Raw genomic sequence first — 23,273 nt, 5'->3', positions numbered from 1 at the left:
AGAAGAGAATAGAGGCCATGAAGAGGTCAAGCATGTGGAAAGCAGGCATATTAAGTGAGATTGTGACAGGACTAAGAGATGGGGAACAGGGGGAAGGAAGTGTAGTCACAGGTCATAGGCCTTGAAGGAAGAGTAGAAGCTTTTACCTGATGCTGGCAACATAAAAAGCTGGGTTGGTGTTTTAGTGGCTCTGAGGAATAAGTAGACCCTCCCCCAGTCCTAACCCTGAGGTGTCCATCCTGTGGAAGAATAGATCCTTTCCTCTGGGATGGCTGCAGGAGCCATGGCTACAGCAGTGTCTTTAAGACAGGCCCAGATTTCCAGAGAGAAGTCTTTCTGAATGAGTTGAAGGCAGAGGGAGTTTATTTACTATGAAATGGGCATTCTACTTTCCAACCAGAACGCTGTGATAGAGATAGAAATGATAGAATGGTAAGAGGACACCAAGGAATTGCAGTTTGGGGAAAGGCATTTGTGGAACTCTATGTAGCACCATGTAAATGTTCAGGAGTTCAGTCCTGGTTTTGCTGACAATTACAATGTGAGGAAGGAGGAAGGGCAGAGGTGTGTGTGGAATAACCACAAAAGAAAATCTGGTAATTATTGCTCTGGAGGTTTTGGGAAATACATAAAAGGGAAAATAGTTGAGTACATGAAATGGGGAAAGTGACTTTCAAGGCATTTAGAAAAGAAAATTTCTCTAGGTAGTTGAAGATATTAAGGTGTGATCAGGGAAAGGCCTCTGGAGTAGACTTGAGAAAAGAGAGAATTCCAACACATTGCTTTAATTCCAGCGGTAAACTATATGGAACATATAAAACTGGAAGGAGATAATGTAAAGATCAAACAGGAGGAGGTGGGTATTAAGAAGTACTATAAAAAGAACTAAAGGTGAAAATATAGCTTTCACATGAGAGCAAGAAATATTTTGAGAGTTACCCAATGAGAGTGTTCAGGAAGTAGAGATTGAGAGTCCAGTGATGAAAGAGTGGGCACTACTATTGGGATGGATTTGGGTAGAGGGAGGTGAGAAGCTTGTTTGCAAAGCAGAAGTCTGTAAGAGCCATGAATTAGAATTTTACAGGCTTTAGTGAGAAGCAGGTAAAATGCATCTTAGACATGGGAAAAAACCACATGCACCAGAATCTTGAAATTGCCTGATTTAAAAGGGGAAATGGAGGAAAGAGGCCTTGATGACAGCAAGGTTCCACTTTAAGAAATTGAAAAGATGGTGCAGTTAATGGTGTCTGAGAAGGGAGAATGAACTAGTGTGCTTATGATGATGGCGACTCTCTTAGCTTCCTGGCAATGGGTGTCCTAAGTTAAGGGCTGAGAATGAAAAGGGCAGGGCAGAGATGTCTCAGAAAACTATGCTATTTGATGATCTCTAACTTGTAAAAGTCAGTGTTTTGCCTTTTCCTTTCTCATTTAAAAAATATATATTTTATTGATTTTTCACAGAGAGGAAGAGAGAGGGATAGAGAGTTAGAAACATCGATGAGAGAGAATCATCGACCAGCTGCCTCTTGCACACCCCCTACTGGGGATGTGCCCGCAACCAAGGTATATGCCCTTGACCGGAATCGAACCTGGGACCTTTCAGTCCACAGGCCGATGCTCTATCCACTGAGCCAAATCGGTGCCGCCTCTTTCTTATTTTTTTAATCTAAAGTTTAAATGAGGAATGATGATAGATGGCAGAGTATAGGCTATAGTGCTTCCTAAAATCATGCATACAAACTGTTCTGAAAACAGCGTTTGTACCTGAATACAAATGTCAGTGATATCTGTACCCTGAGGTCAAACTCCCATCTACTTATCACTTCCACAGATACCCCAGAATTAAGTAAAAAGTGTCTCTGAGCTCTTGAAATTCTTGTCCAATGCACCTTACTCACAGGCGAGGTCCTAGGCCCTTACTCAAAGGCCAGTGAACATATATCAGTAAAACCTTATGTTATAGGAATCTCTTTCACGTCCCGAGTGGAAAGGGTTCCAATTCAGGGTTCGGGTTCTGGAGAAGGGCCGCACACAAATGAAAAGAGACTTGAATAAATTCAACTTGGCAATATGGGGGGCCAGGCGGTAGTCCAACTCTAGTGGGAGAACTACTCCCTGCTCTGGCCCTGCCATCCCCTTTTATTAAGGCTTTGGGGAAAACATCTTAGGCGACATAAACAGAAATGTACATGTAGCCCTTAGGCAGGAAATAACAGAAACTTACACAGACAAACAAGGTGGAGGCTGCTTCAGCTAACAATGTCTCAACTAAAGGGTGAGTGGTTAGAACAATTAGGTTGTTGACCAGCCTTCCTGGCTTCCTGTCCACATCTCTTTTTAGTGAAACTGATTTGTTTTCCAGCATTATGTGACACATTTTCTGCAAGTTTGCCAGTCTGGCTTTCCCACCCCCCAACAGGTTAGAGAGTGGGAGGGGAAAGGTGAAAGTGAGATTCAGTGACAGTGAAGAAAAATAAATTATGTTCCTAACAGTAAGAGGAGATCTAGAACTCTAAAAATGAGGCGGGCTATGAAGTACTAATTTCCAGGGTTCGGGGGCTGTGTGTATAGATTGGGAAGTGTTCTGTAGTTCTCAGACGACCTAAGGGCGTGCTTAGTGAGGTGTGTCTGCATGGTCAAGAAGGCTTCAAGTTGTACAGTGTGTACTTTGTTAAGGAGTAAAGAAACAAATTCACATTTTAAACATTCCCAGCCAAAGTGGTTCAAGCAATTTTAAAATGTAGTAGTCTAGCTTTTAAAGGAGTACACTTCAGTGATCTGGAAAATTCATTTCAGCAATGCTTACAGTATGAGTAAGTATCATTATTGGGCCTTAGCGAACATTAAAAAAAAGAAAGATTCATTGAAATAAGAGTAATGGGCCAGGAACCTAAGCAATCGCTTGATTGCTTCAGGAAATGGTAGAGTTTCTTTGATGATGGCTGATTCTCACTGTGATAATGCATCCACGGCATGTTCAATCCTGATTACTGGCAATGCCCTGCTTGTAGGGCTTTCCTCTGGTTCATTCATAGGAGCACCAGGCTTGAGCTGCCTCGCTGTAAGCCATGGGCTAGCTGTCTTCTGTTTAGAAGAAGCTAGAGACTATGTTTTAACTAATCCTTATTTAATTTGACATCATCAACCTATCTTAGTTTTATTTATAAAAATTATTTTAAGTTTATTCAAGTTCCGATTGAACTTGAACGATAGGGAATAGTTTGGCAAACTACATCCTGTTGGAGATTCTTGGAGCTATAAATGACCAGGTTTATATTATGCTCCCACTAACTGATTCTTCTCTATCAACCGAAAGTAGAAACCAGGAAAACCTCAGGCTTTGACATCAGGAAAAATTTTACCTTTCTGTTGGTGTTTTGCTAGACAGTTTCTTCTTTGTCAGTTCTTTTATACAGTATTAGAGGCCCAGTGCTGTGCACCAGTGGGGTCCCTTGGCCTGGCCTGCGGGGATCAGGCTGAAACTGGCTCTCTGACACCCCCCAAGGGGTCCTGGATTGCAAGAGGGCGATTCTCAGGTGATAACCCTCCCTCTCCCGGAATTGGGCTCCCTCCTCTCTGGTTCCAGATGTGTCACCTGAGAACCTCTGCTGCCAATTGACCGCAGCTCAGCAGTTTCTGCATTGAGCATCTGCCCCCTGATGGTCAGTGCACATCATAGCTACTTACTGGTTGGCCAACTGGTCACTTAGGCATATATATATATGTATGTGTGTGTATATATATATATATATATATATATATATATATAGGATCAGTAGGCTGCAGGACTGGGGACTGCTCAAGGCCAACCAAGGGCATAGCCTGAGAGCAAGAATTATAATGTAGGGTTCCCCTGAGATGCATCACCACATTACTTAAAAAAATTATATATATAATACACACACACACACACACACACACACACACACACACACACACACTTATTTCAGAGAGGAAGGGAGAGAGAAAAAGAGAAACATCAATGATGAGAATTATTGATCAGCTGCCTCCTGCATTCCCCCTACTAGGGATTGACCCTACAACCCAGATATGTTCCCTGATCAAGAACCAAAATGTGTTCATAGATAGACACTCAGCCAGTGATCCACACCAGCCAAGTCATATTACTCTTTTCATTCAAGTGGTTGATTTAGTTTAAAACTTATATTGTTATCCAAACATATATTAAATTGAATCTGTTTACTAATTTATTTATTCAATAAACTTCTGTCTGGTCCCTACAGTGTTCAAGGTACTATATAAACTGTGGAATGATACATATATGATTATGAAGTTCATTTGTTTTATGTATATGTATTAAATGCCTATTATGAATGAGGTTTTCTGCTAAAGGTTGGTGATATAGTGTGACTGAAACACAGTTTTTGGCTCCAAAGACATCAGAGTTTAGTGAAGGAAGGTCAACTAATAAAACAACAGGACAATTCAGGGGGGATGAGTTATAATTGGGATAAACACAAGACTCCAAGGGAGCACATTGGAGGGACACCTAACCTCATGGAAGACTTCTTAGAGGAGGTGACATTTAAAACAATCAAATAATTTTAGTAATTGCCTAAATAATGAAGGAAAGTTTTGGATGATTGGAAAATATTTTATTTGTATACTAGCGGCCCAGTGCACAGATTCATGCACATTGAAAGACAATTAATTAGAAGAAATATTTTAATATTGCTATTTGCCCTTTCTCTATAATAGAAATGTCAGAGATGAAAGAAAATTGGTAAAATGTATATGAAAACAATATATAAATATATATAACAACAATAAATACATTATATAGAAACAACATTGATAAAAAACAATGACTCATAAATTGAGCCAGTTAGTGCTGGATCGCCATGGAAACCCAGCACCGACTTCTGGTCGGTTGAGCCTTCGGTTGTTTTGGATTTTATGGACCCTGGGTTTTTATATATTAGGATACTTTTGGTGATGCATTGCAATAAATGATGAGATTCACACTAATGATAGTTTAAGATCTTGGTTTCTTTAATATTTGGTTGTCCTGCTGGTTTGGCTCAGTGGATAGATTGTTGGCCCATGGACTGAAAGGTCCTGGGTTCGATTCCAGTCAAGAGCACATACCTTGGTTGCAGGCTTGATTGGGGTGCTGTGGGAGGCAACCAATCAATGTGTCTCTCTCCCGTTGATGTTTCTCTCCCTCCCTCCCATTCTCTCTAAAAATCAATGGAAAAATATCCCCGGTGAGGATTAACAATAACAACAACAACAACAAAAAACCACCACCAACAACAATATTTGGTTGTCCTTAAAAAATTACACCATTTAGCATCTTTTCACTAACCCAGACATTTTCAGGTCATAATCCTATCTGGGTTTGAAAAGAATTTTTTCCTCTGAGCACCACACTGTTACCCATGACAGGCCTGTATTGAAAGGCATCTCAACTTTATATGGCTCCAATATAATCAAGTGAACCAATTTACATACCAGTGGTTAGGTCATATTTTTAGATTTTATTTTCTAAACAAGTTAATTTAAATCAGCCACTTTTGCTTAATTAAAGTGACCAATTTGAAATACTTCATTCAGAGCCTTAGTTAGCCTTGTTAACATTGCAAGACATTTGTTTTCCTCACTGGAAACAAAGCTTGAAATTTTAGATCAAGTATTGGCAAATTATTTTGTTAAATTCATGCTGTGAATGGAGACCTCCTGAAGCTGAAAAAGAGATGCACATGGACAGAAAGAAGCTAATTAAGTCTTAACCCTGTGGGTGTTATACTGATGCTGTCCATTGGAAGCATTGCCATCTTGGTGTTTGTTTTCTTTCTCTCTTCCTATCGTCCTCCATCCCCAATGCCTGTGACTTTTCAGTTGAGAAGTTCATTAAATATTTTCTTTTTTCTCTATCACTGATATGCTTCACACTGCCACAGAGGTCAATTATTTTCTTTTTCAGATTAAGGCAGAATGTTGCAATCAAAAGAACAGATCTCTAAAATAGGGCTCACAAAATATAAAATTGTGGATTTGAGGTACAGAAGTTATTGTATGATATGCACAAAAATGTCCACGTAGGTTGGACATTTTTGTGCACATCATACAAAACTTCTAGATGTCTATTTTAAAATGCTCCAGTAGGAAACAGATGACAACATAGGGAAACATTGTTGTCTTTACCCTGAGTTTTCTATATTTGTCAATTTCATTTCCATGTCATAGATGGTTTATTGTATATCAGCAGCAGAATAAGCCAGAGAGTTCGGTCTGTTGAACTGAGTGAAGGATGGGGTATACAGCAGGTTTTGCTTCTTTGAAGGAAACCCAGAGAAATCTCAGTAATTCAAAGCCTAAATATTCTAGAGACTTATGTCCCAGGAGACTTAGCTCCTCGTCCTCTTGTCTATTTTTCAGTTCCTGTATCATTCTAAGACTAAAACATTTTTTTACTCAGACTATATAAAGTAATATGTCTAATCCTGAACCAACAGGGCAGACCTTTATACATCCAAATGAGTCTTGCCTTCTTTGAAGGGGTTGACTTAAGAGGCTCAACATGTATATACATTTAAAACTCCTTTAAAAATCACTTCCAGAGACTGAGACATTCTATTGAGTGGCCTTCATGATCACAAATTGCAGTCTTTTGATGTGTGTGACTTTTTGAAAATGTTAAAACTCATTGGGTCTAAAGCATGCTGTATAAGGTTGATGGCTCAGTTGACCATTATTATTTTTTCTTAAAATTAGGTTTGATTAAAGAAATTCATTATTTTTGCTCACAGTAGAGATAAAATACCTATAAACAAAGTTTGCTTTAACTGGAGATGAGTAAGTTCTAATACAAGAAAATTTCTCATCATAGTTGAAAACTTGTTTATCATCCAAATATCTGTAATAATAAAAATCTAATATGCTAATTAGACTGGACAGCTAAAAGACCTTCTGGACATCATTCTGGATATCCTCTGGATGAAGCTGCGACAGCAGGTGCCAAGGCAGTTAGGGGTGATCAGGCAGGCAGGCAGAATGATTAGGGGAGATCAGGCAGGCAGGCAGGTGAGCAGTTAGGAACCAGTGGTCCTAGATTGTATGAGAGATGTCAGTTTAAGTAGTCGGACATCTCCTGAGGGGTCCCGGATTGCAAGACGGTACAGGCCAGGCTGAGGGACAAACCCCCCCATGCACAAATTTCATGCACCAGGCCTCTAGTAATAGTATAAATTTAGACAGTTGAATGCTTTTCTCAAATTTTGATATTATGGTTTTATAAAATGAACTGGAAAGATTTTCATCTTTTTCTATAGTTTGGAACTTAAATCCCTAGTTCTCAAACTCGATTATACATTGTAAGCACCCAAGGAACTGGATGCTTCCTTGAGTCCCACTCCCAGAAATTATGATAGACACCTATGTATGTTTAAAAGCTCTGCAAGTGATCTTAATCTGCAACCAAGGAAGGGAACCATTGATTTAAATAACATTAACACTATTTACTTTTGCCCATCTGGGTGGCTCAGTTGGTTGAGCATCATTCTGTGCACCAGAAAGGTGGTGGGTTTGATTCATTTAAGGGCACATATCTAGGTTGCCAGTTTGATCCCCCGTTGGGGTGCTTACCAGAGGCAAGTGAACAATGTTTCTCTATCTATTATCTATCTATCTATCTATCTATCATCTATCTATCACCATCATCTACCTATTGTTTATCCATCTATCTATTATCTATCCATCTATCTATATCTATCTATACACCTACCTATCTACCTACCACCTACCTACCTATTTTTTTCCTCCCTCCTTCCCTCCCTCCCTCCCTCCCTCCCTCCCTCCCTCCCTCCCTCCCTCCCTCCCTTCCTTCCTTCCTTCCTTCCTTCCTTCCTTCCTTCCTTCCTTCCTTCCTTCCTTCCTTCCTTCCTTCCTTCCTTCTCTTCCTTCTCCTCTCTCTAAAATCAATAAAAAATATCCTCAGAAAAGGATTTAAAAAACTATTTTCTCTTGAAAACTGAGATCGAGCTCGGCTATAAAGCCATATGGAGCCAATGCACTATAAGTTTTCTACTTCTTTTCGATTAGTTTTGGTAGTTTCTAATGTCCAAGGAAATCCTCCATTTTTTTCTAGATTGTGAAAGTACATTGCCATGGAAGTGGATATTATATAATTTACTTATATCTAATTTTTATTTATATCTCCATATCTTTATGTATTTTTTTCTGATCTTTAATCTTTTATATTCATTCTCTCTTTTATTCACTTAGCATCATCAGGCTCATAATGAATTTATCAATTTTATTGATGTTACTGATTTTTCAAAGAGTCACCCTATGGGTTTATATACAGGAATGGCAAAAGTAGGTTTATAGTTGTGAGTATGCTAATACTTGTACTAATATTTATTAATTATTGTATTACAACTGTAAACCCACTTTTGCCCATCCCTGTATTTTTCTTTTTGTTTGTGTTCTATTTTATTAATTTTATCTTTATTTTATTGATTTTATTGTTACATTCTAATTTTTTAAGATGAATACAATCTTTCATGTGCATCTTCTGTACAAATGAAGGTATTTAAGACTAAACATCTTTTTAAATTTTAGTTATTACTGAGCTTTCTGTTGAATTTGTGATACTGCTTTTAATTTCCTCTTAATTCAGTGCTTATCAAGACTACAATTTTTAATTTAGGATCTTAAAAATTTAAGGAGCTCAAATTTTTTGAACATTTTTACTTTTTCAAATTTTATCAGATTATGATATGAGAATAAATCCTATAAAATGTTTCTCATTTTGAATTTGTTAAGAATTTCTTCAAAATCAAGTAAATGATACTGTATAGACAAAGGAAATTTAATTATATTCTCTATTTATAGAATTCAAAGTTCTTCATATTTCCATTGTTTATATACTAATTTTCCATACATATTATTATTATATCTGTCCAAATATGCATGTTACATATTGCTGTGTAATAAATTACTTCAATGCTTAGTGGCATAGTAATCTACAAACATTTACCTCATAATTTCTGTGGGTCAGAAATTTGAGTGCAGGTTAGCAGGGTGGTTCTGGCATAAGGTCTCTCATAAGAAGACAGTCAAACTATTGGCCAGGGACATAGTCATTTGAAAGGTTGATGGGCTGGCGGACCGATTTTCAAGATTGCTAACTCATATGGCTACAGACACAATAATTCAGTTCTTTTCTGGCTATTGGCAGATCAGCTACATGGGCCACTCCATAAGGTTCCTGAGTAGTCTCCTGGTACAGCAGCTGGCTTTCCCCAGTGTGCATAATCTAAGATAGAGAAAGCAAACAGAAAGCTGCAGTGTCCTTTTTAACTTAAGTCTCCAAAGTTGCACACCATCTCTTCTGATTTTTTCCCTATTTGTTAGAAGCAAATCATTAAGTCCAGCCTACATTCAAGAGATGACAAATTAGGCTTTACCTTTAAAGGGAGTGTTGCCCAGCTGGTGTGGCTCAGTGGTTGAGTGTTGACCTATGAATCAGTAGGTCACAATTTGATTCCTGGTCAGGGCACATGCCCGGGTTGCAGACTCAATCCCCAGTGTAGGGCAGCTGATCAATGATTCTCTCTCATCATTGATGTTTTTTTTCCCCCCTCTCCCTTTTCCTTCTTTTCTGAAATACATAAAAAATAATTTAAAAAATAAAGGAAATATCAAAGAATTTGTGTATATTATTATTAATATTTTTAAATTATTGACAGTATTATAGATGTTCCACCATTTCCCCTTCCTTTATGCTCCTCTCCCAGCCTCTACTCCCCCACGCCTTCACCACCCTATTTTCTGTGCCCAATGTATGTCTATATATATAAAAGCCTAAAGTGACCAGCTGACTGGCTGACTGGCTGGTAGCTATTATGTGCACTGACCACCTGGAGGGCAGACACTCAACACAGGAGCAGAAACCACAGGCATGGAAACATGGGACATACTGATGAATCTCAGAGAGAAGTGGGGAGGGGGAGGACAAGAAGAGATTAACCAAAGATCTTATATGCATACTAGAGGCCTGGTGCATGGATTCATGCACCGGTGGGGTCCCTCGGCCTGGCCTGCAGGAATCAGGCCAAAACCAGCTCTCTGACATCCCCTGAGGGGTCCTGGATTATGAGAGGGTGCAGGCCAGGCCAGGGGACCCCACTGTTGCATGAATCCACACACTGGATCTCTAGTAAGTACCTATATAAGTTCTTTATCTCTTCTGCCTCCCCCCCTCCCCCGACACACACATACACCAAAATATGTCAATCTCTTCCGTGCCTCCATGCCTCAGGTCTTATGTTGTTGGTCAATTCATTTTGTTTATTAGATTCCACAAATAGGTGAGATCATGTGAGACTAGTATTTGTCTTTCTTTGATTGGTTTATTTCACTTAACGTAATGGTCTCCAGGTCCATCCATGCTGTATCAAAGGGTAAGATATCCTTTTTTCTTACAGCTGCATAATGGGAATGTGTGTATATTATTTTAAACCAATAATTCAATCTGAATATTATGTTTATATTTTTAAATAATTTCTTCTTGCATTTATAATAGCCAAAATGACGCAAAAACTTGCTCCTTTTTGTATTGAATACAAATTCATGAATTGACGCGGGTGAGATCTAGAGGAAACACCAAGCTGGTCAAGGGGTCCTGCAGGCTGTAAAATGCAGTTTAATCAGAGTGCTATTTTTTTTTTTTGTTCAAATGATTTTAATTATTGGAATGCACAATTTTTTTTAATATGCAAATAAAAAGTTTTAAAACCTGAAGAAAAAAAAACAAAAAAAATTCATAAATTGTATGTTCTTCATAAAGTGCCTCTTAATATGATGTAATGTTGCTTTGTGATATTGTTTAGTACTTTAAATTCCACTATGTTTGGTATTTTTATTTGAATTTTTGCTTTCTCTTTGTTGCATTGACCTTACTTTCAACTTTCCTTTCTCACAAACTGTATTTATGCCCGAGTTTTATGTTTTAATGTAGTCTGGTAATCTTAGTAGTGTAAAGGCAGAATTTAATCCATTCACAATTAGTAAAACATAGTTTTTGAAAATTTTTCTTCTATTATACTTTATTTACTAATTATTTAACTTGTTTTCATCCTTTTATTTTTCTTTCTGTTGTTTTGGTGACGTTTTCTTTTTTATTGTTTTCTTTGTCAGTTTTACTGTGCTTTCCCATTTACTTTTCAGTTTCTTCCCATTCCTGACATTTTAAATTAATAATGTATATGTGTTTCTCAAATAGCCATAACTTTATTTTTCCATAATTATTCTCTCTCTCCTCCAATAGGGTAAATGTATTTATTTCATACTTTTCTATGTATGTTCCAGATGAGATTTGTAGAGAATTTTACTTTTCTTCCTTCACCACCCCTGCACTCTCTAAGTACTGGCTATTGCTCACGCCATATTTTTCGTTCTTAACCATTATTAGGTTTTCCTTCATAGTATGTCTTTTCTGTTTCTATAATCCTTGATTAGTATTTAAATGCAAGTTCCACATTTTCACTATTGATTTGTATTTATACATTTCAAGGTTCATTTTCATGTCTGTATTTGTTCCTCTTGTTCTTTCCCCAGCTTCAGGACTTTTTATTATTTCCGCTGTTATTTGGTTAGAATATTTTCTTGAGTGTTTTCCTCTATGGGATATGTAGGTGCTATTTTCTGTGAATGCAGGGACTTTTTATTGTTTACTTCTGTGTTTCTAGCACCTAAAACTGTCTCTATTACGTAAAAAGCAACCAATATGTATTCATTTGTTGTAGCACTTACTACACATTCACATCTTTCTTCCACCCCTAATAACATTTATATCATTGGTGGTATTTGATATTTGACATATATGCAAATATTTTCTATCCCTCTCAGGAGTTAATGATGTCTTAGCCTAGTCCTTTTCTCCTTTTAATTTGTAGTTTTAATTCTACTATTTTCTACCTCCCACTACTACAGGTGAGGAGTCTGATGCCTGGATAAGTATTTTCCCTTTGTATAATAATTTATTCTTTCTGACTGGCAACTTCTAAGACTTTTTACCTGGTAATAGGATATTTTTTGCCATAAGTTGTGCACAGGAGTCATGATCTCTTTCAAACTTCAGGTGGAAATCTCTTCTTAACCATAGAAAATTCCCTCTTGTTTATGTAATTATTGCCTCTTCTCCATCTGTTTCTTTTTCATGATTCTGGAATGCTTATTATTATTGGCATATTAGTTCTCTTGGCTTTGAATTCTAATCTCTTACTCATTATTTTCATCACTTTCCTTTTTGTTCTGTGTGAGAGATTTTTTTTATCTGTGCTCTTTATGGTAAATAATATATATTCCAACCATTCTTTCTTTTACTTAGCTCTGATTGATATTTTAAATTTTAATGTCAAGAATTAACTTTTAAAAAATTAAATGTATTGGGGTGACATTGGTTAATATGATCATAAAGGTTTCAGGTGTGGGTTTCTGTGTTACAAGATCTGTATATGGCACTGTGTACCCATCACCCAAAGTCAAATATTCCTTTACCATATGTTAGGACCCGCTTCACCCCCTATCACCTTCCCTCCGCCAACCACCACACTGCTGTTTGTGCCCATGAATTTCAGTTTTATGTCCCACATATGAGTGAAATCATTTGGTTCTTAGCTTTTTCTGACTGACTTGTTTCACTTAGCATAATATTCTCAAAGTTCTTCCATGTTGTTGCAGATGGCAGTATTTCATATTTTCTTATGGCTAAGTAGTATTCCATTGTGTTATATACCACATCTTTTTTATCACAGGACACTTTTATTGTCTCCTTGTCTTGGCCACCGTGAAGAATGCTGCAATGAGTATAGGGGTGCATATATCTTTGTGAATACTTGCTTTCAAGTATATTGTGATGCTAACACAGTTATTTGTCATGCTAACACTGCATTTAAAGGTTTTATCTTATACCCAGGAGTGATAATCAAAATATTTAACAATTAATATGGTCTGGTCAGTGAGCAGTGAGAAAACACACTATCAATACTGTGATTATATCAGAATGTACTGGTGTATCAGTCTTACATACAATTATTGGTGCCTTATACATTCCTGGGCACTTTAGTATCCATTGTCATTTGATCTAGGGAGGGGGAATATAGTGTCATCTTCCTTTTGCAATTTGAGTCAATCACACAAAGCCCAGAGAAATTAAACACAGGGCCCCTTAGAAGTTTCCCTCTTTTACAGGGAAAAGGAAGAGACGAAAGTAGCCATTTTTTATAGCACAAATATCAGCTCCTTTTAGAGGAAACTTACAGTAGATGGTGGGTAGAATGAACAATCCCCATCCCCTGATATCTTCCTGCCTCAAGCTAATTCTTCACTTTCAAGGTCCCTTGCAGGAGATGTCTGCCCCGGAAGAGTGAAACTGACTCAAGCAACTGAGCAAATTTTCTCAAATGAAAGAACCGACTCAGCTTCTTTCTCCATGTCCACAGGGACATTAAGTACAAAGTAAAAGTATATTTTTGTAATTGCTTGTTTTTTCCCTCTCCTCCTTCCACAGAATGGCCTCCCCTCTGGGTATAACCCATATGTTTTTAATGGTGACTTTGTGGATCGAGGAAAATATTCCATCGAGATCTTAATGATCCTGTTTGTGAGTTTCCTTCTCTATGGTGATGACCTGTGCTTGAACCGAGGGAACCATGAAGACTTTTTGATGAATATGAGGTAACCTATAGCCCTTTATATCTCCTCTTTTGTTTCCCATTTTATCAATATAAACTTCCATCATGTTTAGTTCCTAGCAAAGAGTTAGAGGTGAGTGTAGAGAAGTAGGGATGAGGGAAATCTCAATTCTTACCCCTGTTTATAAGCCCCAGTCTTCTACTGAGTGAGTATACATTATTCTGAAGTCCTCTTTCAGTCTTTTTTTCCTACTTTGGTTCTTCCTTCTCCCTTCTATTATGTTCTTATCCTCCCATGCCCACCCTTTACAGTCCATATCATGTGCAGGGTAGATGTGTTAGGCCAGGTTTGGAGGTGTCCTTGTAGGTTCTATGAGCAGGCTTAGATGGAATCATTTTGTTGCTACCCTTTTGCCTTGTGTCATGTATTGTTTCAGACACTAGTACCGTATTTTTCACTGATATTTTTTATGACATAGTAATTGCTTCTGGCACAGTTGTTCATAAACATATTTGAGAACAGCTGCAACATACCATTCAACTATCTGACTCACTAGAAATTTGAAGAATACAGATTGGTTAAATGGTTTACTAGTTTTTGCTGAAAGGCCCAATGGGTGATAGATGGCCTCCTTTTTCTTCTTTCTTCTTCTTCTACTCCCTCTCCTCTTCCTCCTTTTTTCCCCTCTACTTATGAAAAACAGGAACCAGTTTGCCCTAGGGCAGTAGAAGGCATGGACTGTTTCCTGTGTTTGGTCCTGGGCTTTTGAATACCTTGATCAATGCTCAGCAACTTATTAGTTTTGTCTTTTGGGCAGTTTTGGCACCTGACCAGAGTACAGAGTTTAAATACTAATTCTTAGGTATAGAAGCAAATGCTGAGACTATGAAAAAAAAAATTCCAAGACTATTATCAGAGGCCCATTAATGTATAATATAGCTCAATTCTTTTATTTGGGCATACCATTTATCCCTTCATTTATTAATTTAGCCAATCATATTTATTTAATGCTTCAATGTTTAATGAAAGAGACATGGTCCCTACCCTCATAGAGTTTACATCTAGCAGACAAGACACATATTGAGCAGGTTTTGCAAGTGCGGTGAGTTTGTAAACTGGGGGATCCAATATGGCTGAGAGGTGACAGAGGTTCTCTCACAGAAGAATGGTGTTAGTCTGAGCCCTGAGGAATGAATTAGGAAATCAAGAGAAGGCCAAGGTGTTTCACAGTGAGGGGACAACTTATACAGTACATAAAACAAGACTTTTTAGATTTGAAAGAAGTTCAGGAGGTAGGGGCATAGACTAATGGACAGGATGGTGTCTGATAGGGTTGGAGACATAAGAAATGGTTGGATAATGCAAAGGAATTTGGATTTTCTTCTAAGGACATCAGAAATTCATTGGAGAGTATTGCAAGGTTATATTTTAAAAACAGCAGGAAGAGTAAATTTGAAGACAGAGAAGAGTACCAGTATATATGGAGAAGTCAATTAAGAAGGAGTTGAACAGTACAAAATGGATTCTCACTTACACTACAGTGGTGTGGATGGAGATGCAAAGGAGTAGATAAATTCAAGAGGAGTTTTGGAAATGATGATTTAATGCTTAGTGGTATGAGGGACTTGAAAGAGGAGAGAATTAAGGATAGACTCTAGGTTTTTGCCTTGAGTTTGGAGGTACATATCGTTTCCTGATATTGGAAACATGAAAAGAGGAGAAAGATGGGATGAGAGGGAATGATGAGTTCAGTTTGAGGAAAGCTAATCTGAGTTGCTTTGAGTAGGAAGTTGAGTATGCTTGTCCAGAGCTCAGAAATGAAGTGTGGGCTGGAATATTGTCCTGTAGTACTGGCATGTAAATAGTAACTGAAACCCTAGACGAGAATGACATTGCCAAGGGAGAAAGTGAAGGGACAGAATCTGAAGGAACTCCCAATTGTTTAAGGCATGTTAGTAGAGAAATTGCAAAGGAGATTCACAGTAGCTAGAAAGGCCAGAGGAAAACCAGGATAGTTTACTTTCACACAATCCATGAGAAAAGAAGTTTTCCAGGATTATGTAGTCAGCTGTATTTAGTGTTTCAGAAAGAGCAAGAAAGATGGGGACTGCAAAATGTTTATTGGATTTAAGAACATGGAAACCTTTGCTGAGAACAGGACTGAAAGAGTCTCAGAAAACATCATGTTATACTGTAGAAGACTGACATGATATGATTTGCATAGAAACCTGGAGTATGTTGTGATCCAACTTCACTGTGTTGGGTACTAAGAATATATACTATTATGCTAAAGCAAGGGAAAATAACGGAAGAAAATTCTCATCATTAAATCTCCCTTAGTAACTGTTATTCAGGCTCTAAAATTCCTGACACTTTCTATTAAAACCTTTATCACATAACGTGAAGTATATCCGAGAGACTATAAAGAGCCAACTTGTTTATCTTCTAGGTTTCTCTTAGTCTTCGGTCTTTTTTCCCCTCTCCATATCATTCATTTACTGTAAGATATAGGTGGTCTGAGAAATTCTATTTAGACTAAAAGCATTCTCCCACACAGATTTCTCCATCTGCCACATTGCTCCTCTCTGGGTACTTGAAGCATTAACACAAACTATGCTTACCACATATTCTTAAAGTTGCTCGTGATTGTTTCACAAAATCTTATCTTCTTTCCCCAACTTTACTACAAGCTCCTTGAGTATAGGGAGAAAAGTTTTGGCTGCTTTTGCTCTTTCCCATCATGCTTAGCAAACACTTGAGTAAATAATAATCAGTTCCAACTGAAGTCTAGTTTCTTAAGTTGCTGACATTTGTGATAGTGAGATGACAAGACCTCCCCTTTTTGCATGGTTTACATAAGTAGGAGTTAACAACATTTAATTCAATAGTTTTAATTCCCCCCCCCCTTTTTTTTTCCAGGTATGGATTCACAAAAGAAGTCTTGAGTAAATATAAGGTAATACTCATACTTTAAAAAAAATTTTCTTTGCTGTCTGTACATTGAAGTAAAAAAATAGCCTTCAGGAAGGGTTATGGGTGAACTAGTGAGAATTTATATGAGTAAAAGCACAGTAGGAAGCCCTAGCCATGGCAAAGGCTTAATTTTCTTCCTGGACTAAAGCAAGCTTTTTCAATGTGACTTTTGTAGATTTTGGCGTAGATACAAACATATTCCATTGTTTTTAAGGTACCTGGGATTTGTTTTACTCAGGTGTGGAAAAACATGCGGATGAAAACATAGCTGTCCTGAAGGAAAAGGCTTTTAATAAGCTATCAGGAAATAGGAGGCACACAGCACATTGGGGGGCGGGCACATGGGGAAGCACCAAGGGTAGGCAGAAGACAGGGATTGAGAGGGCGAGTGTGTTTATTGTGTTTTCTCTGGTAAGGAATGGGGAAAGCAGTGTAAGCAGATTTAGGATTGGCTAGTTTGAGTAATTTCAGCCCCATAAAGGAGGTGGTTGGGCTTTTGATTGGTTGGCTTGCATATGACAGGCAAGTCATTTACTATCTCTGAAAATTAGCTAGTCCTGGAAGGACTCTCAAAAATACAGAATAAAAAGACATGATGAATGGATGCTAGTGTGTTAGTGACTCTGTGCTGACTTCCTTTAGGTGTCATGAAAACTGTTTTGCTTTTTGTCCATCCATTGCAACTATTCCATAAACTTGAACCCATCAGGAAAATGAGTCTTATTCAAGCTCTTATTTACAGATACATGGGAAGAAAATCTTACAAGTGTTGGAAGAAGTTTTTGCTTGGCTTCCCCTTGGTACAATCATTGATGATGAGATCCTGATCATGCATGGTGGCATATCAGAGTCTACGGATCTGAATTTACTCCATCATATAGAAAGAAACAAAGTAAGAAGGCAGTGTACATGAATCTTGTCTCATAGATTTATAAGAGGATATATGCCTCTTTTAAAAATTTATTATTTTGTATTCATTTGTATTTTCATGGTTATAACTGAAAAGATTGGTACAAATTTCAGAAAAATCTGTGATTGTATGGTAAAGAGCTAAATGGGTAACTTCTATACATTGGGGAATTAAATATATATAGAGGGAGAGAGAGAGAGAGGGAGGGAGGAAGGATTGGGGAGAGAGAGAGAGAGAAGAGAGAGAGAGAGAGAGAGAGAGAGAGAGAGAGAGAGAGAGAGAGAGAGAGAGAGAGAGATTGATTCCTTTGCATGCTTCCCATGTGTGTCCAACTGGGGATTAAACCCACAGCCTACTCTAGGTACCTAACATAGGTGGAATCAGACAGCACTTGAATATGTGTTCCCTTATAATATACTCCACATGGTTCAGGGTAATATTTTTGGAAATATTTTTAAGCCTAATTAATCATTAAAAACAACAGAAACAGAGCAAGGGCGTGTATTAAACCTCCGAGGGAAGTGGTTGTGCGGGTCCTGTAAAGCTCTCCCACCTTTGGGAAAGGCTCCTTCCACTGGGCTTTGTAGAATGACTGGAGTTCTCTTCCCTCTGTACCAGCCAAGTCCCCAGACCAGAGGCTTAGGGGTACCATATGGGCATGAGGCCCAATAGTAGTTGTGGAGCCAGATGATCATATATAGTCCTAGTGAGAAACAGGAACCCTTACCCCTTAGGACTGATGACCAATTTCTATCCAATCTAGGTAGATAGAGTCCAGAGCTGGAGTTTAATCTGATATGGACAGAAATGTGACACCTATTCACCTTGAGTTTTTGGAGCAATTATACCACTATACACATATGAATGATAATATTATTGCTAACTTCTCACCCTTTTATTTTCAGCTTAAATATTCCCTCTTGCAAAGCCAACCATAATGTGCAGAGTAGATCAATCCCCTTTTATATGCTCTGAAGCCCTTGTATATCCTATCTAATAAAAGAGTAGTATGCAGATTGACCATCACTCAACACGCAAGATGGTTGCACCCATGTGGTCAAAGATCCTGTCCCCATGTGGACGCAAGATGGCTACCACAAGATGGCCAGCAGGGGAGGGCAGTTGGGGAAGCACTAGGCCTGCAGGGAAGGCAGTTAGGGGTGACCAGGCCAACAGAGGAAGGAAGTTGGGGGCAAACAGGCTGGCAGGGGAACAGTTAGACATCAATCAGGCTGGCAGGGGAGTGGTTAGGGGGTGATCAGGCTGGCAGGCAGAATCAGTTAGGAGCAATCAGGAAGGCAGGCAGGCGAGCAATTGAGAGCCAGCAGTCCTGGATCGTGAGACGGATATCTGACTGCCTATTTAGGCCCGATCCCAGTGGGCAGTCGGATAAGTGGGATCGGGCCTAAACGGGCAGTTGGACATCCCTCGAGTGGTACCAGATTGGAGAGGGTGCAGGCTGGGCTAAGGGACACCACCACCCCCTCCCCCCATGCACAAATTTTGTGCACCGGGCCTCTAGTATCCTTCATAACAGTTACTAAAATTAAATAACAAACTGTGGTATTTGTTTACTATCTTCCCCTGCTTCTCTAGTTCCCTGATATAGCCCCAGGATCCCCAGAAATTAAGATGTAACAAGTGCTTAAATCAATGTTTATTGAATATCTCCTAAGAGATTTAAGAGCAAAGTGGGCAAACCTAAGACAGAACTGGATAAAAACATTTTTATAACCCTACTGCTAATTCTATGGTGATTTTGCATAGTCTCTCTCCGCCCCCCCCCCCCCAAGTTCACCCAAAGATCATCATACTTCCTGATTTATACCTGTTGTCTTGGTATAATTGTTAATAGCACCTCCCTGTACTCTTCAAAAATATCCCAGTTGCAACAAAGTTTAAGGCCACCCTAAGTTTAATGCATCTTTCTCATGGTATCAATAAATAGTCAAGTCAATAAGATGTTTCGATAAACATAAGATAGTGTTAGCATAATGAGGGGATATGATTCTAGCCAAGAGCAAGGGAACATGATGTTTTTGTCAGTCAAATATTGGCAAGCACATAGCAGGAATGAGACACTCTACCACCACCTGTCCTATCACTACAGAACTGATCAGCTGTGGCAGTCACTACCAATTGATCAGATTGAAAAATTTTCCCTTCCTGAGATTAGCCCAAGCAGGTAGCCCTCTATAGGGTTTTTCAGATATTAAGATCTCATGTCTCTGGAATGCCCATTACTATCTCTGTGGAGAGCCTAAATTGAGAGCCACCTTGACCTAGTAAATACCATGAAGTTCTGACATCAGACAGGTATAGCTAACTTTTCACCCTGCTTCTGCCACTTCCTGGCTGGGAGACTGGGCAAGGAACCAAAGTGGTCTAGGTCTCAGTTTTCATACCTATACATTGAAGCTAAAAATGCCTACCATATTGAATTATTAGGATTAAAAAAATTACCTAGATGAAGAAAAGATCATAGAGTAAGCTCTGAACATTGAGCTCTCTTTTCCAACTCTTTCTTTTTTTTCCCCTGATACTTGGGACTGTTTCAATTTCAGTCATGAAGACAGACCCTGGATAGAAGTTTCTAGACCAGGAATTTTCCCAGTATACCTCAAATTTCATAACACATAAAGATCATTGTTTTATCAACTCATAAGATGGATTTTAAAGATAAAAATTTGACTTATGTAGTTTTTGTAGCTTCTACTCTCCTAGAGTGAGGTTGAACTGGCAGCACATAGTTGTATTAAATATAATTGAGCTGTAATAAAAGAGTAGGTTCAGTCCTTTAGAACTCTACCAGATGAGATACAAAAGTAGATTTTGAAGTCCAATTTTTTAAAAATGATTTGAGAGAGAAGAAGGGAGAGGGAGGAGGGAGCAAAAGGGAGAAAGAGAGAAACATCAATCTATTGTTTCACTCGCCCATGCATTCATTGGTTGCCTCCTGCATATGCTGCAGCTGGGGATTAAACCTCCAAGCTTGACACATGGGGGCAGGACTCTAACAAACTGAGCTATCTGGTCAGGGCCTCAAGTCCAAATTTATAACCCTTACTTTTTTGTCTCTTAGGGCCTTCCAAGTGTAGGGTGACCATGACTCCTGGTTTACACCTGTTGTGGTATACCTATTACTAGGGGAGGGGGAGGGTTGGGGGAACCTGATGGCAACCTACATTCTAGGTTCATTAAAGGCATTTTGTAAGGTAGGCAGTTTGGGAGGATGAGTCAATACAGAGGGACAGAGAAGGAATATTCTATAAGATTAAAATTCTAGTATTCTTTAAACTCCCTGGCAGGAATGGGGGAAGGGATGGTTAGGAGGTCCTCCAGGAGAAAATAATGGTGTGGGGCCTTAGGAATGGGGTGGGGAAAAGTATTCTGATCCCTAGTGGCCATGAAAACAGAAGATCCACATGTACGTACTTAAGAGATCATGTGGACTTGCCCAATGAGTTTATCAGAAATTGTGTGGACCCAAGTCCAGAGTATCTTCCCAGAATATTCTGCCCCGTGTAAGACCTGGGGACATTTGCTGGGGGAGGGGTATGAGGAGGGTAGGTTGTGAACTTACCAATAATAGCTGAGATTGAATTTCCAACAATCTCAATGAGATAGGAACTCAGAATAAGATTCAATTTTATTTTTGAAAAACAAAGATAAGATTTCATAAACACCCTAGTTTATAGAAGAAACTAGGTGTCTACCACAGAGAATGATCTGTCACTGAACTAAGGCCACCAATATAGCAGAAATATTGTTTAAAATTATTTTGTACTAGAGGCCTGGTGCATGAAATTCGTGCACGGGGGTGTGCGTCTCTCAACCTAGCCTACACTCTCCAATCTGGGACCCCTCGAGGGATGTCTGACTGCCTGTTTAGGCCTGATCCTGGTAGGCTGTGGCCTTGACCAGAATTGAACCTGGGATCCTTCAGTCCACAGGCCAATGCTCTATGCATTGAGCCAAACCAGCTAGGGCCCACTTTTTATAAAAACTTTCATCCAAGTGGAAATAGAGGGATTATACTTCAACATAATAAAGGCCATATATTACAAACCTATAGCTAGCATCTCATACTCAATGGGCAGAAACTAAATCCATTTCCCCTAAGAACAGAAAAAATATGGGGATGTCTGCTTTCACCACTCTTATTCAACATAGTACTGGATATCTTAGCCACAGTGATCAAAAAAGAAGAAAGAGTAAAAGGTATCCAAATTGGAAAGGAGGAACTAAAATGGTCATTTTTCACAGATGACATGATATTACACATAGAAAACACTAAAGACTCCATTAAAAAAACTATAGGATTTAATAAATTAATGCAACAACATAGCAGAATACAAAATTAACACCCAGAAATCAATGCCATTTTTATATGCCAACTAGAGGCCCAGTGCACAAAATTCATGCACGGGGGTGTGTGTCCCTCAGCCCAGTCTGTACCCTCTCCAATCTGGGACCCCTCGAGGGATATCTGACTGCCCTACCGGGATTGGGCCTAAAGGGGCAGTTGGACAACCTTCTCACAATCCAGGACTGCTAGCTCCCAACTGCTCGCCTGCCTGCCTTCCTGATTGCCCCTAACCACTTCTGCCTACCAGCCTGATCACCCCTTAACCACTCCCCTGCCAGCCTGATTAATGCCTAACTGCTCCTCTGCCAGCCTGTTTGCCCCTAACTGCCTTCCCCTGCAGGCCTGGTCACCCCTAACTGTCCTCCCCTGCAGGCCTGGTCCCTCACTCCCTCTTCCCAATGCCCTTCCCTGCAGGCCTGGTCCCCCCCAACTTCCTTCCTCTGCCAGCCTGGTCACCGCTAACTGCCCTCCCCTGCAGGCTTGATCATCCCCAACTGCCCTCCCTTGCAGGCCTGGTCCCTCCCAATTGCCCTCCCCTGCTGGCCATCTTGTGGTGGCCATCTTGTGTCCACATGGGTACACCCATCTTGTGTGTTGGAGTGATGGTAAATTTTCATATTACTCTTTTATTATATAGGATAGAGGCCTGGTTCATGGGTAGGGGCCACCTGGTTTGCACAAAGGATGTCCCGGATCAGGGTGGGGGTTACCTTGGGGCATGGGGTAGCCTGGGTGAGGGGCCTGTGGAGATTTGCATGCTGGTCACGCCCCCCATTGACCCAAGCAGAAGCCTTGGTATCTGGGATTTATTTATCTTCTATAATTAAAACTTGGTAGCCTTGAGCGGAGCCAGGCCTCATGCTCACTCCATGGCTGCAGCCATTTTTGTTGGGATTTATTTATCTTCTATAATTGAAACTTTGTAGCCTTGAATGCAGGCCAAGTCAGGCTAGAGCTACAGAAGTTTGGCTTCCTCCATCACTGGAGGCAACTCAAGCCACCTGTGCTGCCACCATTTTTATTGGGATTTATTTATCTTTCATAATTGAAATTTTGTAGTCTTGAGTGGAGTCCACAGCCAGCCAGGATGTGTTGGAAGCTTGGCTTCCTCAATTGCTGGGGAAACCCAAGCCTCCTGCTCGCTCCATGGCTGCAGCCATATTGGTTGGTTTAATTTGCATAGTTGCTCCCGATTGGCCGATGGACATGGCTTGTGGGTGTAGCGGAGGTACGGTCAATTTGCATATTACTGTTTTATTAGATAGGATAAGGGTAGGGTGCTACAAAGAAACAAGTGTAAAATTATAGTCTCAAGTTATGTAAGGGAATATTGAAGGGATTATAGTAATTGGCATA

At 39.3% G+C, this 23,273-nt stretch overlaps 1 protein-coding gene across 2 annotated transcripts in view; it reads left to right on the top strand.

The window, feature by feature from the left end:
• Positions 1 to 23,273, top strand: part of PPEF1 (protein phosphatase with EF-hand domain 1) — a 106,048-nt gene that overhangs the window by 66,764 nt on the left and 16,011 nt on the right. For both annotated transcript variants that reach the window (XM_084869602.1, XM_084869603.1), the window contains 3 exons: positions 13,541 to 13,707; positions 16,585 to 16,621; positions 17,381 to 17,530. In XM_084869602.1, coding sequence (XP_084725728.1) covers positions 13,541 to 13,707; positions 16,585 to 16,621; positions 17,381 to 17,530 — 354 coding nt within the window. The remainder of the gene's footprint in view (positions 1 to 13,540; positions 13,708 to 16,584; positions 16,622 to 17,380; positions 17,531 to 23,273) is intronic.

Source organism: Pipistrellus hanaki, assembly GCF_964339955.1.
Source record: "Pipistrellus hanaki genome assembly, chromosome: X".
NCBI lineage: Eukaryota > Metazoa > Chordata > Mammalia > Chiroptera > Vespertilionidae > Pipistrellus > Pipistrellus hanaki.
The sequence above is the reverse complement of the archived record's forward strand: the minus strand, read 5'-3'. Positions and strand labels throughout refer to the sequence as shown.